This window comes from Monodon monoceros, unplaced genomic scaffold (genome assembly GCF_005190385.1).
Source record: "Monodon monoceros isolate NGI ecotype Baffin Bay Population unplaced genomic scaffold, NGI_Narwhal_1 Super_Scaffold_17, whole genome shotgun sequence".
Taxonomy (NCBI): domain Eukaryota; kingdom Metazoa; phylum Chordata; class Mammalia; order Artiodactyla; family Monodontidae; genus Monodon; species Monodon monoceros.
Genome location: NW_021703773.1, coordinates 6,633,199 through 6,648,166, shown reverse-complemented (window position 1 = coordinate 6,648,166; position 14,968 = coordinate 6,633,199). Strand labels below are relative to the sequence as shown.

At 42.0% G+C, this 14,968-nt stretch overlaps 1 protein-coding gene across 5 annotated transcripts in view; it reads left to right on the top strand.

Moving 5' to 3' along the window:
• Positions 1-14,968, top strand: part of KCNU1 (potassium calcium-activated channel subfamily U member 1) — a 172,943-nt gene that overhangs the window by 101,372 nt on the left and 56,603 nt on the right. For all 5 annotated transcript variants that reach the window (XR_003794232.1, XR_003794234.1, XR_003794233.1 and 2 more), the window contains exon 21: positions 2,414-2,528. Coding sequence is in view for 2 of the 5 variants with exons in the window: in XM_029226625.1 (XP_029082458.1) it covers positions 2,414-2,528 (115 nt within the window). In the remaining 3 variants the exon portion in view is untranslated. The remainder of the gene's footprint in view (positions 1-2,413; positions 2,529-14,968) is intronic.

The window sequence follows — 14,968 nt, the reverse complement described above, 5'->3', positions numbered from 1 at the left end:
CATTAACAGTCTGGTTAGGGCGTTAGGCAAAAATCCATTTCATTTTTCCCTTGCCTAAAATCTGAAAACGTAATTACTTGGACACTGTCAGCTGTAGCTAAATAAATTAAAATATAAGTAAATCAAATGATCAAGTGCTCTTAGAGTGAAATCAGAGAAACTTCAATTGCTTATCTACTGCCTTGAGAGACAGGGACTTTACTTCCTAGTTTTATTTTATTCTTTGCTTTTTCTCCCAGATGTTTGAAGCAGCAAAGAAACTGGGAGAAAGAGCAGTAAAGAAACTGGGAGAAAGGGCAGTCAGTGATTGTTGCACGTTCTTAACAGCCGTCTCTGCAACCTGGTAGAGAGGACACTTTTCAGACTTTTTTGTGAAATTCATTAGGATTATAGAACTTAGAGTTGAAGGAAGAGTTGGACCACGTGGACCAGTTCTTTTCCCTTCGGGCAGGCAGCACACACAGCCGGAGCCCCCACCCATCCTCACGAGACTGCGCCTTCCAGCCCCCATATCCATGGACGTACTTCCATAATCATGAAAGCGTCCAACATTATGCAAATCATTGATGTGTTTTCAGGAGAGATTTTATTAAGAAGAAGGACACAAGGGAAGATTCAGAGCTTTATTGAGCAAAAATTTCTCACGGTTCATACCTAGCACTCACCTCACCCACCTGTCCCCTCCCACCTTTTTTTAATACCTGGCAATTGTTGGCTGGAGAGTGAGGCTCTGAGAAGACAGAGACTTCCCGAAAGTTCCATTGTTCCCAAGCCAGTTTAGGCATGTTGCGTTTTACATTCCGCAGCTCAGTTTCTATCACGAGTACGAAGCCGACTAGCTTTTAAAGACTGACAGTTGGTAACACGCTACTCCTCCCTTAGATTTTTCCTCAGAAGTTCCCTTCCCAAGCCATTCCCCCCAGGGCAAAAGGTAACCACAAAATAAGGAAACATCAATCAAGCTGAAAACCCCATCAAAATTCTATATGTAAGTCAAGGCTTCTGAGGATTAGACAGGGAGCAATCTTCTTCCATACTTGGCTCTCGGTACACCTGTATGATGCCATTACTGCTGATTTAAACCGACAAATCACATATGCAAAGGATGTCCCTCTTCTTCCAAAAGTATGTTTTGACTCAGTTGATATTTTCTGCAGATTAAAATGGCTTAGAAAGAGTTACATCAAAAGAAGAGGGATACCAAGAGGTTTTTGTGGCTCTTTACGTCTGCCATTGTCCAAAACCTGGTTCAGTGTGGGTTCAAAGGCTTGTTCCAGAGGAACTCCCCATTCCGAGTAGTCTAAGTACAGAGAGATTCTTAAATTCACGCAGGAGGAAAGGTCCTGTCTCTTTTCTCCACTTACGTGGGCAACGAAGAGGAGTGGCAGTGATGCCTCCTCTTTGGCTCCGTCCGTCTCCTTGATAACTTCTTCCCAGGCAGTCTTCCCATCTCTGATCCCCTGGCAGTCAGGTTCAGGCAAGCAGATCATGCAGGGTTTTTGAATAGTGAAAGAAAAGCATTTGACTTCCAAAGCATCCTTTAGAATGTTACTTTTCATCACAGTACCGAGTGCCAATTCTTATTGAGCAAGGATGGCTTCCTAGCCAAGTGCGTTTAAAGGATTCCTAGGTTAAACCTCTGTTCTGGAATAAAAATGGCGTGATGGAGTATGAACATGTGGGCGCAGGAGGCTCAGGTGTCAGTTTGTTTCCATCTCAGAGCAGCTTCGTGTTGCTCATTTAATGTTGCTCACACATTCTTGCATTTTATCCTCGACCATCACCCTTTGAGGTCCCAGTCTTCTCCCTGTTTTGCAGATGAGAAGATTATCTGCTTTTGTGTTATTTCCAGATGTGGAAATTCACAAGTGTTTTGAGACATATCCCAGGTAAGATCAAGATTCTTCAAAGGTTAAAATAAATAATAAAGGAAGCCTTGAAGGAAAAATAAAGTAGAAGGAAGCAGTATCCAAGGAGAATGAATTGCAGGCTGACCGGTATCTGCAGAAGCGAGTAGGGGCCTTGTATAGTGATCTTTCCTTAGAGTCCTGTAGCGGCTGTAGACTCTGCTGGCAGCCGAAAGGCTCCCCAAATGCTATGCTTCTGGATGAGATGGGAAGAATGATGGATGAGAAAGGTGCAGAATGGATAAGAAAGTACTCAGTAGGTACTTCTTTTAAGCATACCGTATGGTATTAACATCCTCACAATCATTTTCACCCACTCTCTTAACTCTGTAGAAGGAAATTAAAGAGTTTTCTACAAACCATCCTCTTAGAACTAGTCTGTAGCTGAGGATTCTCAGCCTCTCCCTAGTCAAGGGGCTAGAGCTCTCTCAGCCAATAGGAACAGTCCAGAAATCCCTTATGAACGGGTATTATGCCAGCTCACTAAGATGGCTATGACATTGCAGGGACAACAGTCACGGTGATGAGAAACAACGGAAGGGAACACTCTGGTCCAAAAACACAGGACTCCTGCCCAGCGACACATATGAGCATGGCTAGCAACTTGAGCTTGACCACCAGGTAAGAGATGCAGAGAACCCTGGTCCTCTATGTTTTTTTTTTTTTTCTAAGAATCACTGGGCAATAAAAATTTGACTTAAACAGGAATATTTGCTTTATCAGCTCCTATACTGACTAATGCAGTTGTTCCTCACCAACATGAATTCATCCCAACTTCTCCCAATATGACTGAACCAAGCAAATATACCTCCCACAACATTGCTGAAATAATTTATACTTATGACAGCCAGAGGCTATGCACCCAGTTTTCTTTCAGATCACCCTCCAGGCACTCAGGAAATACGGGTGAGGGTTTTTTCTATTATTAATCCATGCCTTATTTCCAACAAATTGTTGATGAGATTGCTTTCGGTTTTTAAATCTGCAGAATAGGGCCAACAAATTCTTCCTCCCCTACTCTCTTTATCCTGCATCTCTCTACTCCAAGATAACCCCGATTAAGCAGAATGCGGGGTTGGAGGTGAAGAGTGTGATCTGTTTATTGAATAATTTTTAAATAGAGGGTTGATCTAAAACTTCTGTCACCCCAAATTTTATTGTGAATAACTCTGTCATGTGTTGGCAGCATTTCAATTTAGTAGCTATAAAATACCAGGAAAATCCTTCATGATTGAGAATTATGATCGGCTATGGGTAAGTATTGTATCGTCTTCTCTGGCGTGACACAATGTTCCATGCAAACGCTGGCCCTCCCTAAGCTGTGCCATCTTGGGCAGCTTGCTTTACTTCTAGGTGTCTCAGTTTTTTTGTTTTTTCTTTTTTGTTTTTGCGGTACGCGGGGCCTCTCACTGTTGTGGCCTCTCCCGTTGTGGAGCACAGGCTCGGGACGCACAGGCTCAGCGGCCATGGCTCACGGGCCCAGCTGCTCCGCGGCATGTGGGATCTTCCCGGACCGGGGCACGAACCCGTGTCCCCTGCATCGGCAGGCCGACTCTCAAACACTGTGCCACCAGGGAAGCCCTAGGTGTCTCCGTTTTGATATCTTAAATGAGTATAATGGTAATGAATACCCTGTAGGTCTTTGTAAGGACTGAATGAGATGAGGTATTTAAAGCATTTTGCTTGATTCCTCACTGACAGTGAGCATTCATTAAATGTTCCTTATTATTGCAGTGATCGATTCTTGTATCTAGGAAGATGTACGAGATTGGACCAAATATGTAGTAGATGCAGAGCTCTCCAAGGATGTGGATTTTGAAATAAATTCTTGATCCTGTTTTTGCTATAATTCACCTCTTTCTTTTAATGCATGAAGAATCATGCTTCTGTTTAACTGAGGATTCTGGATAGATGGGTCTGGTTAACGGAGGTTTTGCTGTACCTGTCCAACAGGTGAGGCAGGCGTCAAATATCTGAGCCACCAAAGGTGCCACCGCTTCATGTATGTGCTTTCTAAGAGGAATACAGAAATCTAGGAGTTATATTTTCTGCCCTTCCCTGCCTTCCATTCCAGGATTTTATGAAATCTGAGTGAGATAATCTGTGGGAAAGGAGGGAAAGGATTAACATCTGTTTGGAGGAAAGGTTCTATGGAATTTCAGGAATTTTGCCTCACTCTTAATGACCACAGAGCAGCTAGGGGTTAGCATTGAGATTTGTAGATTTTTCTTTCTTTTTAAAATGGTTGGTAAAGAGCTGAGTATTGAGTAGCTGTGTGCCAGGCAGGCACTGTGCTTAGCTGCAGAGGTCGCGTCTCCACCCCCATGCAGCCTAGTTGGGTAAACAGGACGAAGTCAGATAAATTAAATCAGAGGCCAAATGAGGCAGCATCCCTTCCAGTGCTACACTGATGATTCTGACAGCAGGTCAAAGAGGAAGAGGTCAGTGGGGGCTGGGTGGATTGTTCCAGAATGTTTCCTGTAGGAAGTGGGATTTGGAGAAAGGTAAGAGAATGCGAATCTCAGTTCCTGTGGAGAATGTTACAGGGGCAACGCGTGGGGAAAACATGGAGCCTTCCATGTACCGAGTAGCCCGACTAGAGGTGTGGATGCATGATGGAGCGAGAAATAACGTCTCAGATTTCTCAAGAATACGTTCTTGGTTGTTGGTATCGCGCATGTGTGTGAATATATGCATGTATGTTATGTTTACGTTGATGCAAAGTTGTTGCAAAAACATGATTCCAATCTGAAAAGTGTTTTGAGACTATAAAGATAACATATGTGATAACACATAAAATGCTCCAACCATGTTTATGCTTTCATTTATCCTTTCCCTTGTCTTCTCTGTGGTAAGAGAGGATTAGCAAGTCATGGATAATCAAAACCCACAGAAGGTCCTTAAATGCAATTTCAGCCATTGAGTTTCACTGACGTTTCCCACCATTCTTTAACACGGCTATACAAACAAAATCATTTAACTTACTGATGTTTCCCCATTGTCTTTAATCCCTTTATTGTCTATGATAAATAAGGAAATGGCCTAAAGCAGGCATCTAAAAGGAGAATTGGTCCAGATGGCCTGGTCCATCTGCAACCTGGACCCATCAGCCCTCTCTATGGCTGGGGGATCCCTGAATATGCTTTAAAGCCCCTAAAGAAGGTCAAAGATAGTGATAGTTTCCCATCCAGATCATCTCTAAAGATGATGCTTATTCACTTGTACCTCTTAATTCAAAAGCAAGACAGATTCTCATGAACTACAGAGCTTAAAACTAATCAAAGCCAGACTGCTGATGAGATGGTCATATGCATGTTGACAGATCAGTGCTATTTGTGAGTGAATTTCTGTGATATTTCATCAAGGGAGTGGTCAGCTCAGTTGTTTGAAATCCAGTGTTAATGGGATATATGACAGGTAATGCTCCCACTTGGGACTACAGAATAGGGTGGGTTTTGTTTTCTGCTTTTGGGGGGGGTTTTGTTGTTTTTCTTTTCATAGGGCAAAGATATTCCAGCTAGCAAATTAGCAAACACATGTCCTGAGTAACAATCGCAAGTGGTAAAATAGACTTGATGGCTTAATAGAGACAAGTAGGTGTTATTGGGGAAAAAATGTAATATGTGTGGTAGGCGCTATTTGTGATCCATTTTTGATGTGTTAATAGTATTACATGCACACTCCAAAACCAGCCTTCGATTATTTATAGTTTTGCTGACAAGTGGGCTTGGTGCTTTTAAAGATGTAATCTCCAGGCCACTAGTGGGTTTTCTGGTAAGTTCAGAAACTGCTATCTTCTATTCTTAGTACTCGAAGCAGTACAGACAGCCCTAACTTACGTGAAAGTTATAGTCCGATATTTCACTGCATCCCTGGTATCTTTCTTTTCCCACAGAATAAGCAACAACAAGCAACGTCATATAAATAGCAGTTTGGGTCTCAGACTAGCACACAAAACTCTGTTTAATAGGTGGTGGTTATGTATTCATTGAGCAGATAGACAAATACTAGTTCTCTTCACCAGCGTTCTGCGTCCTTAAATCAAGAGGTCATGTAATACAAGAGGGGGAAGATGAATATTTCCTCTGACTTTTTTCAGGGTGATAAGCTTAGAGCTACGCCTATGCAAAATGTGATGATAAATAAAAATGCCTCTCAAACCCTCTTGGAGCCCCTTTGCCCTCACTTCCAGTTTCTTTACTGTGCCCATCCCACTTTGGGTGAGCTTAGGAAAGTTCTGACCATTTTACTGTTGTACAGTTGTTGACTATCCTCTGTCTCTATCAAAATCCACTTCTTCAGGAAAACCGGATTTGATTAGATATTAGAAAGAAAAGATTTAGATACAACTAATTCATGTTGTGACTGGCCAGTAACACCACCACCACACTAAGCCATTCAGTAGTTTGAAAAGTGGGTGTTTATAAACTCAGGTGGACGTGGGTAGATCGCTAATCAGTGAAACAAGGAGAGGCAGAAATTTCCAAGTAGTGTCTGATAGATCTGGGTCAGGAAAGGAAACCAATTCTAATAGAAAGGTTTGTCTTCTTTGGGAATATCAGCCCTTCGGTAGAAACTCTCCCTCTGGGTCTGCCTAATTCAACCCTTATAGACTCTGTTGAAGCCTAAATAAGTTGCCACACAGTTTCCCTTCCCACTTTATCTCTGTGAAACCTGTGACTAAGATTGTATTTATAGTATCAGCTTTGTCTTCATACTCCCCCATGTCCTTTTGGAGATACCAGAGACCATGCGTAGTATTTCGTTCTCTCTTTCCTGATGTCTAGCCCAGCCTTAGCTCTTTAAAAGGCAAGTGGCCCATCAGTACCAGCCATGAGCATTGCCCCACAGCAGGCATGAGCCCTAGGTCACCACCTTCCTTAGCCTTTAGGTTTCGGTTTCCTCATCTTCAAAACAGAGATAATATTAGAACCAAAATAATTGTAATGTTATTTGTGAGGATTCAGTGAGATAAAACAGATTAAATTCTTATCTAGTAAAAATCGAGCAAGTGAAAAAGGGTTCCCTGGTTGTGGTTCTGTGCCCCCGCCCACCACCTCTGCCATCATTCCCCTGGCTCATAGATTTCCACGCTTTTGCAGCCAATTTCTTTCTCATTCAAGGGGAGAGGGCTTGAAGTTTAAGACCTTCCAAAATTTCATGCACTGTCTACAGCCCACCATCCATGGAGTGTCAGCACTCACTTTGTTGCACCCAAGTCTGTTGCTTGCCATTTCCCCTCCAGAACACTCTTTCCGTGGCGGTTCCAGCTCCTTCCTTGGCTCTTTCCCAGTGTCTTCCAACTGATCCCTCGGCAGTCTTCAGTTTCTGAGCAAATTACAGTCCATCAGAAGGACTGCCAGGGCATCCTCTGCCAGTCATGGCTCCTGGGACATCTGTTCCTACAAGTTCTCACTTTCGAGTACCATGCCCCTTACACACACACACACACACACACACACACACCACACACACACACACACACACAGACTGATGTCAGGAAAGGAAGCTGAGCCCTTCTTCTCTTTCTATTCTGAGCTCTTCACATTTATTGAACTCTGTGCCCCAGATGATCCAAGAAAGAGAAACACCATCTTTTAACCTCAGTGATGCCTGAGCTCCTACTGAGGACCAGCTTCCAGGGTCTTTCCAGGGGGAGAAGCTTGGATACGAATCACCATACGTGGTTCTTGTTTCTCCACATCCTATCTGAGCTTTCTGCAGAAACTAATCAAATGAGATTATTTGAGCAGGTACTTTTTTTTCCCCTTTCTTCCATATTAAGCTTTTAAAATAACTTTTCCTCTAGACAAGCATAGGCTTTTCTGTTTGAGTACAGTATGGCCCACAACCAGTAAATCAGAAGCAGTCTTTGATTTTTTTCCTTCATACATGCTTATTGAGTATTCTCTTACTGTAGGATTTCAAATCATGTTCTAGAAGTCCGTGTTTACTTAATACCGTATAGCCAGTATTTCATCTCCCTAAATTACCTTTCTCCGAGAGTCCAGGTAGCACTTATGTTCCCAGTCCTATGGTTTCCTACGTTACATTTCAGAACTTCTGAAGATGCCTTCCTCATTTCAATTGGTGTTATTTGGATACATAGGAATCACTAGCAGGGGTGTATTTCGGTCATGAAGTTTTAGTAAGCATCTTCATCAAGTCTCAATTAACAGTTCAAAGAAAACAGTAAGGCAAATGTATCTGTGTTCAATTATAGGTATAGATATGGGGATAGGTATAAAGATAGACACAAACACATCTAGAAGTGCTTTTTTTTTTTTTTTTTTTTTTTGCGGTATGCGGGCCTCTCACTGTTGTGGCCTCTCCCATTGTGGAGCACAGGCTCCGGACACAGGCTCAGTGGCCATGGCTCACGGGCCCAGCCGCTCCGCGGCATGTGGGATCTTCCCGGACCGGGGCACGAACCCGTGTCCCCTGCATCGGCAGGTGGACTCTCAACCACTGCGCCACCAGGGAAGCCCTAGAAGTGCTATTTTTAAGTACCACGAGCCTGAGTTCCAAAGACAGATGAAAGAGTTAGGGTACCAGGGAATAGAAGAATAAAAGAATAAGGAAAGAATTAGTAGATGCTTTCTTTTAGATCCTCTAAATACCACCCTTCTAGTTCTTGTCCTGTACCTATAGGCAGAAATCAGATTTCTTGAGAAGCAGTGTGCCATGACTCTAGCAAAGTACCATATAGACAGGCGTACCTTGTTTAATTGCGCTTTGCAGATGCTGCATTTTCTACAAATTGAAGGTCTGTGGCCACCCCACGTCAAAGCAAGTCTGTTGGTGCCATTCTTCCAACAGCATTTGCTCACTCTGTGTATCTGTGTCATTTTGATAATTCTTGTAATATTTCAAACTTTTCATGATTATATTTGTTACGGTGATCTGTGATCAGTGGTCTTTGACGTTGCTATTGTAATTGTTTTGGGGCACCATGAACCTCACCCGTTTAAGACTATGAACTTAATTGATAAATGTTGTGTGTGTTCCGACTGCTCCACCGACCAGCTGTTCCCCCATCTCTCTCCCTCTCCTCGGGCCTCCCTCTTCCCTGAGATACAACAGTATTGAAATTAGGCCAGTTAATAACCCTGCAGTGGCCTCTAAGTGTTAAAGTGATGGGAAGAGTCGACGTCTCTCACTTTAAATCAAAACCCAGAAACGATTAAGCTTAGTGAGGAAGGCCTGTCGAAAGCAGAGACAGGTCAAAAGCTAGGCCTCATGTGCCAAACAGTCAAGTTGTGGATGCGAAGGAAAAGTTCTTGAAAAAAATTAAAAGCAGTGCCCCGGTGAACACACGAATGATAAGAAAGTGAAACAGTCTTATTACTGATATGGAGAAAGTTTCAGTCGTCTGGATAGAAAATCAGACCAACCACAACATTCCTTTAAAGCCTAATCCAGAACCCTCTCCCATTCTGTGAAGGCTGGGACAGGTGAGGAAGCTGCAGAAGAAGTTTGAAGCCAGCAGAGGTTAGTTCATGAGGTTTAAGAAAAGCGGCCATCTCCACAACATCAAAGTTCAAGGTGAAGCAGCAAGTGCTGATGTAGAATTGCAGGAAGTTTCCAGAAAATCTAGCTAAGATAATTCATGCAGGTGACTGCACTAAAGAACAGATTTTCAGTGTGGATGAAACAGGCTTGTAATGGAAGAAGGTGCCCTAGGATTTTGATAGCCAGAGAGGAGAAGTCAGTGCCTGGCTTCAAAACGTCAGAGGACAGGCTGACTCTCTTGTTAGGGGCTAACGCAGCTGGTAACTCTAAATTGAAGCCAGTGCTCATTTACCATTCTGAAAATTCTAGGACCTTTAAAAATTATGCTATATCTGTCCTGCCTGTGCTCTGTAAGTGAAAACAACAAAGCCTGGATGACAGCACATCTCTTTACAACATGGTTTGCTGAATATCTTAAGCCCACTCTTAAGACCTACTTCTTAGTAAATTATTCTTTCAAAATATTTCTGCTAATGGATAATGCACCTGGTCACCCAAGAGCTCTGATGAAGATGGACAAGATTAATGTTGTCTTCATGCATGCTGACGCAACATCCATTCTGCAGCCCATGGATCAAGGAGTAATTTTGACTTTCAAGTCTTATTATTTAGAAAATACATTTTGTAATGCTATAGCTGCCATACATGGTGATTCATGTGATGGATCTGGGCAAAATAAATTGAAAGCCTCCTGGAAAGAATTCACTATTCTTAATGCCATTAAGAACATTCATGATTCATGGGAAGAGGTTAAAATATCAATATGAAGAGGAGTTTGGAAGAAGTTGATTCCAGCCCTCATGGATGTCTTTGAGGGATTCAAGACTGCAGTGGAGGAAGTAACTTCAAATGTGATGGAAATAGCAAGAGAACTAGAATTAGAAGTGGATCCTGAAGATGGTACTGAATTGCTGCAATCTCACGATAAACTTGTATGGATGAGTTGCTTCTCATGGATGAGCAAAGAAAGTGGTTTCTTGAGATGGAATCTACTCCTGGTGAAGATGCTGTGAAGATGGCTGAAATGACCACAAAGGATCTAGAATGTTAAATAAACTTAGTTGGTAAAGTAGCAGCAGGGTTTGAGAGGACTGACTCCAATTTTGAAAGAAGTTCTGCCGCGGGTAAAACACCGACAAGCAGCTTTGCGTGCTACAGGGAAGCCGATGTGGCAGACGTCACTGCTACCTCATTTTAGGAAACTGCCACGGCCACCCAGCCTTCAGCAACCATCACCCCCATCAGTCAGCCGCCACCACCATCGAGGCAGGACCCTCTAGCAGCAAAACGATTACAACTCACTGAAGTTTCAGGTGATGGTTGGAATTTTTTTATCAACGAAATATTTTTAATTAAGGGATGTACATTTTTTAGACATAATGCTATTGCACACTTAATAGACTACAGTATAGTGTAAACGTAACTTTTACATGCACTGGGAAACCAAAAAATTAGTGTGGCTTGCTTTACTGCGATATTCATTTTATTGTGGTCGCTTGGAAATGAACCGGCAATATCCCTGAGGTCTGCCTGTATAGGAATAATTCATCAGATATGTATCGAATAAATGAGTTCTTTATATTAAAAAACAATATTTTATTCTCATTACTTAAAAATAGAAGACAAAATAGCTTTAGGCTTCATAAAAGTGTCAGAGTAATACCATGGACAATTCAACATATTCCTTTCATTACTCTTGTCTTCCTCGCCCTGTCTGTTTGACTAGATTAGAAGGCTGTAATGAAAGAGGGACAAAAGCCCTTTTTAAACCTCTTTGTGAATATGTGGACAGGTCTTAAGGAAAATGAAGTCACACTCTCCTAGGACTTCACGGGTACAGAAATTTCCATTGATTTAGCTGGATGGTGAGATGAGGAAGCAGCCCGGGTAATACAGGAATAAAAATTCCTGTAGGACAACTGATTATTTACTGAGTGTATGTATTTATTTGAATTAAGTAGTTAGTTTTTGCATGTTTTCATTCTTCTCACTTAAAATCTCCCAAAAGGCAGGGATGAGACCTTGTCTGTTTAGGGTCATATATAAAAGACCAACTAACTCAATAAGACAAAGGTGAAGATCATGGGAGGCTTAGTCACTGTTTCTAAGTAAAACTCTATTCAGGGACTAAGGACATGCCTAGGGAAAAAGTAAATGTGACTTAGGCAGTTGCCACAGACTTTTCATTCTGCATTCTGTGCTCTCTGTTTGATGCCCACCATCACCTCTACTCAGGACTTAGAATTTCCAGCTACTTCCCATGCCCGTCAACATCTACTATTAGAACCATCATTTGCGAAAACAGAAGTTTACAATGTTAATCCTTCCAGGGGTAGTTCTGCTTTCATGAGGATCAAGGACTTCAGCTAAGGGACAGAGTCCTAAGTGGGAGATTTCCGAAGGGGAGGTGTTATTCTAGGCAACGTTTGGTAAGGGCTTCCTGGGTGCATCTAAAACCACACCTCAAAGTTTCTTGTGCACAGTGCTATCTTAGTTTTTAGGTTGAGGCAAGAGTGATAAAGAAGGAGGCTACTCAGTGCCAAGGCTACAGTGGGGACTCCAGAGATGGACAGGCCAGGGTCATATCTCAGCTCGGTGACTTCCATGCTATGTGATGGTGACCCAGTCACTCACTGCTCTGGGGCTTAGCTCTTCCATCTGTAAAACAGGTGGTACCAATCTCATAGGGCTGATGAGAAGACTGAGTGTTAGACTCTTGGCAAAGTTCCTAGCAGAGAGTAAGCACTCAATAAATTAACATTTATTATCATTATCATGACCGAGAAGACAAGATTGGTCCACACAGTAATTGAACCCATGGTCTGGAGACTCACCTCAAAGCAGCTCTCTGCTAAAATTGTACTGGCATTCTACATTTGTGTTAACACCAATAGCATTAGTAGGAAAGACAGAGGCCTGAGAGATAAATGTGATCTTCATTTAAATCTGAGGGGTGGTAAAGCTGCAGCAGAACTCACCGTGAGTAACATGAGAGGTAGACCCAGTTTCTGTCTCCCCGTGAAGCAATGTGGTCTTTGCCTGGTAGGAGGGTTCTTTATTTTTAGCCCGTTCTCTAAGGACCTGAGAATATAAGAATTTCCAGCCTATGTTAGACCCATGCTGGGGTTCTGAAGACTACATGGGCTTTGACAGTGAAATTCAAGGACAGGACCAAGATTGGCCTCAACTTAAGTATCAAATATCAGGGATGTTGACCCAAGATATTATTGGCTTTCATGCAGTTATTTATAACTTCTTATACAAACTTGCCAAGAACAAGTTAACTTTTGAGTCTGTAACAGCCCCCAAATAACTGGAAAAATCTTTCTTGCCAAAAGAGGATTCAGAGAAGACATCTTTAACAAACTCCTTCGCTCCCCACCCCAGAAGCCCTTTCTCTTTCCCTCCTGCTTTCTGTCCTGTTTTACAGCTGGTTGATGAAGGCAAACACAGGGCAGGCAAAACTTCAGGGTCACCGGGTAGCTTTACACCTTAGCAGCTGTCTTCAGCACATGCACAGCTATCAGGACAATAAAATATTGTTCATTGCTTCTGCCCCACAACCAATTAGGTCAGCTGTAAATATTGGAATTGCTTGGTAAACATGCTGGAAGATTGTGCTGACTTGTTAATGTAAGTGAAAATGTAATTAGATTTATAACACTTTTTTTTTTCCAAACCATAATTTACAACAACAGCAGCAGAAAAAAAATTCTCTTGCAACCTGCTGAAACATCATAATTAAAATGCACATGAAAAGTCAATTACGCCAGAGGGAGGTATTTACGAGAAGTGAGTTTCCATACCACGGGGATTACACCACAGGGATTACATATTTCCTATTTATTTTTTTTCCCTGTAATCTCTGTGGCTGCTAAATGAAAAGGAACAGATATTTTCCTTATTTTGCTCTGAAACATTGCTGTAGATAGTGCTAAAAAGTGAACTAAATAACCTGGCTCCCTGGAAACCTACTCAGTTCCCCTCAGCCCCAGGAAAGCCGAGTTGTCACCATTCTTTTTTACTTATGAGCCCTTCTCTCTTTAAACAATAGTCATGTTCCTTAAAACATGTAGACGTCACATATTTTTTCTTACTATTATTCTGTTTATTGCTCTAAATGAATAGTTATTTTATGTAACTCGATGCAGAATCCTTATGTAAAGACAAGAAATAACCCTCCCCCGCTTTTTTTTTTTCATTTTAAAACCTGGAGTTTCTTCTACTCCCAGTGTTGTGTTGGGAACACAGCTCTGTCTTCAGACAAGATGGCACGGGTGTCACCACTGGCCTTCGCTGGGGGGCTTTCTCTGCCACTGGAGCCTCCGTGGGTCAGGCGAGGCTCTGCCCCTCTTCCCAAGGCTGTGATTCTAACCCCAGTTCCAATTTTAATCCAGACGGCTTGCTGCCTCCCTGCTTTCTAATCATAAAATGTAGCTATTATTATAGCCCATCCGTGTTTAAGGTGCCAGTGGGGAAAAGCTAGTTTAAAAAAAAAATCGTAAAGCAATTTATAAGTGTGAGAAGAGATGCCATTTTCAGACTCAAACTTCTCCTAAAATGTTCAGTTTAGATAATGGAAGAAATTTTTAATACATATCTTTTAGAATTGCTAACGCATATATTGCAGATAAATTAGTCTTTGTGAGAAGTTTCTGGTGTTGCTGTATAAGAATCAATCGGTAAAGTAAATCACATATATCTGTGCCTATATCTGTCTATGGTTCACTTTACACATTTATACTTTATACACTCCTGTACACACATACATTACAGATGTACATGTTTGCAGGAAGATCTAGGAGAGATTGAAATGAGGAGAGGCAAACAACAGACTAATTCAAACTAGCACCTTAATCCATTGGTGAGGCTCAGTAACGGAAAGCAGTGCAAATGGTCTTCCAACATTAATAAATAAAACGCTCTCAGTTTTTATTTATGTATTGATGTGATCACTATGATTAATACCTTTATGCTCGCATTTTGTTACAAGTAAAGGACATATTAATATTTCCAGTCCTTAAAATATTTCATAAAAAAACATTTTCATACCAATTAGCTAGATTTGCTTGTGAACTGAAATATTCCGTTAGATATTGCAATCAGCCAAGCCTGGTGCCTGTCTTTTACACTGCTTGGGCATAAATCTGAATATTCTTGGACCTTTCTAAATTTCCCTGGTTTTAGCTTTAGCCCACAGTGTAGGTATTCAGCTGCCAGGACCATGGGTGACATGTTTCCTTTTTTTCCCACTTCTGTTTTACTCCTTTGAGAAACCCTTGTGGGTCAGCATCCAAAACCAGTATTAGGAGGCTTAGAGATGGCTCAGACGTAAAGATAACTGGGAAGGATTTGTAAGGCCAAGTCAAGTATCTGCTTGTCCTATGAGCTCAGTCTTCCAGGAGTAGTTCTCAGGACTCACACTCTACCCAAAGTAATTGATTTCCATTTGCATCCTGTAAGCTCACCCAGGAAGACACTCTGAAGGAAGGGGAAAAAAGAAAGGAAGGGAGGGAGGGAGGAAGGAAGGGAGGGAGGGAGGAAGGAAG